Below are 2,500 nucleotides of genomic sequence, written 5' to 3'. Positions count from 1 at the left end.
TGCTCAGTCTCCAGGTGCCATTTCAAGGTTCTGTACACAAATATCGCCCTCCGAAACCACAATCAGATATAATAACGCCCAACAGTGAAGTAGTGCACACACATTTTCACAGTCGGCTCAAGCGCAGCAAAATAAAGACCCATTTTCCCTGGGATCTCATTTCGGAGAAGAAATCTCGAATCCGCTTGATGGTGGAGTAGTCCAACACTGAAGTCATTTAGCACGAGAAAACAAGGAAAGGCAGTCAGACGAAATGTTGAGGAATGAGTCTAGTTAGTTCGGTCTCCGTCTAAACACAAGAAACTCCGAGCATTTGAGCCCTTCTACACTGCTGCAGTGTTCATCCTCTACACCATCACCATTATACACCTTCATCATCATCATCACCTTCGTTGTAGGAGCCACACTAATGCAGGGTTTTCAGTCTCACAAATTTCTGTGGGCGGGGCAGGGAGGGGTGGGGCGGTGGCGGGGCAAAGGGGGGGGGGCGATGTTGCTATGTTGCACCTCTCTATCTGCTTGTTTCACGAAGAAGACGAGTGCGCCCCACGCTCGGAGAGCAGCGAGGGCGACTGTAGGCGAGTGAGCAGGACAATGGAGATGGACACAAGGAGAGTGACGACGACGAAGGACGGCCTGAGGGAGATGGCACTGTTGCAACCGTCCTGGTCACAGGCCTCGAGACAGCCGTAGATCTTCTGCTCCTGGTTCCCGTACACGTAGCGGATGTCGCCACAGTGGCTGCCCCAGTCGCCGTCACTGCAGTCACGCACCGTGATCCGAGTACCGTCCTCTGGGAAAGGGGAAGAAAAGAATTTAAAAAATAAATTTAAAAGTAAAAAGAAAACCCAATAAATACAGACGTTTTTACGCCCAAATCGACTTAATTTAGAGGTAAATTTGGCCCTGCAAGTCATGGTCAACTTGGGCTGAGAAGGATACAGCTCCCTCGCAGAAATACCGAGATACTCAAAAATAATTTTCCCAACAAGCAAATCAAACTCGGGTCTTTTGCCTGCGACGGAGTAGCGTTTAACAGCTACATCATAGATTCCGGCATCACAGATTCCGGTCGGGAGAGGAGGAGATTAAAGATAACGGTGAAAGTTAAACTACACTCCTCCCCCCCCCCCCAAGTCATATCTTCCAGCACAACGACGACCACAGCCTGTGGTTCTTTTGCTCGCCTGTAAAATGTAGCTGCAACCTTACTGTGGCCCTCACTTTGACCCTCTCTCTGGCCTCACTGTGACCCCAGGTGTTGTGCTCTGGGTCATGCATTTCGAAAGGGCAGGGAGGAGTGGACTTTATTTATCTATTAAGATAACAATACTGCGTTTTTACTTTCCGGTATAATCGAACACCCCCCCCTCTTCCCAAACGAAAAAAAAGAAAAAGAAAAAGAAAAAGAAAAAAAAAACAACAACCCCTAACCAGTATCATCAACAAACAAACCATCACTTTACCGGCAGGCAACAGCCGTTGCACTCACGCACAGAACTATCTAGTTACTTCACTGGGACTAGTGCAGGCACGCGCCCTCCCCAGGCTTGCACAATGTTTACGGTCGATCTCAGCGGACGACAGGAAGCGAGGCCTGTCGCGAGGAAAGCGCGATAATCCTGTTATCACTTACTCTAGACCCCATCAGCGAGGTTCTGACCGGGGTCAGAGAGAGAGAGAGAGAGAGAGAGAGAGAGAGAGAAACAGAGAGACAGAGGGATCCAGAGACAGAGAAATCCAGAGAGACAGAGAGAGATCCAGAGAGAGAAATCCAGAGAGAGACACACATAGAGAGATAGAGAGAGATAGAGAAAGAGAGAGAGAGAGAGGTCCAGAGAGAGACACAGAGAGAGAGAGAGAGAGGCCCTATTTCTTCGTGTTCGTTTCTTTACGAAATAAATTCCCTCACCAAATCTCCCTGTCCGTTCGGCTTCAAACAACCCATGGCCCTGACGTCGACCAACTAAACAATTGTTCGTAAGCCAATTCTCTTCCAATACGTCACTAAAAAGGCCCTTCTCTGCCAACGAAAGTGAGACAAACTGTTTTCTACATCCGTGATCAGTGTCTCACTTCAGCTGGCAGGCTGCCTGGAATCCGTATTAGGGTGTGGGCAGGAAAAGAAATCAACTGGAACCATTGTGGATTCGCTCCCCGCATTGTTCTCGCTCTGCTGAGTGGTATTGGAAGGTTTTGGTGTGGTGCAGAAACTGGGGGCATATACTACTACGTTGATAGAATTATTGAACTGAAAGCCCTGGGGCTTTGAAGCCCCTTCCAAGAAGTTGGAATGGCAATGGGCTCATTTGAAATGTATGATCTAACAAGAAAACGCGGGAGACAAGAGAGTGGCATTTCCTCTTCGTTGTATCTATGTCGAAACGTGATAAGAGAGGAAGGAAGAAGTAGAGAGGGAAGAGAGAGAGACAGAGAGAGAGAGAGAGACAGACAGACAGACAGACAGACAGACAGACAGACAGACAGACAGACAGACAGA

General features: G+C 48.5%; 1 protein-coding gene across 1 annotated transcript in view; it reads right to left on the bottom strand.

Annotated features, from left to right (window-relative positions):
- The window catches only part of LOC101863262, a 55,306-nt gene that overhangs the window by 97 nt on the left and 52,709 nt on the right, over window positions 1–2,500 (bottom strand). Inside the window, exon 3 of the mRNA XM_005097253.2 lies at window positions 1–793. This exon is cut by the window's left edge and continues 97 nt beyond it. Coding sequence (XP_005097310.1) covers window positions 525–793 — 269 coding nt within the window. The 3' untranslated portion in view covers window positions 1–524. The remainder of the gene's footprint in view (window positions 794–2,500) is intronic.

This window comes from Aplysia californica, unplaced genomic scaffold (assembly GCF_000002075.1).
Source record: "Aplysia californica isolate F4 #8 unplaced genomic scaffold, AplCal3.0 scaffold00150, whole genome shotgun sequence".
NCBI classification, from domain to species: Eukaryota; Metazoa; Mollusca; class Gastropoda; order Aplysiida; family Aplysiidae; genus Aplysia; species Aplysia californica.
This window is presented reverse-complemented; position numbering and strand designations above follow the sequence as displayed.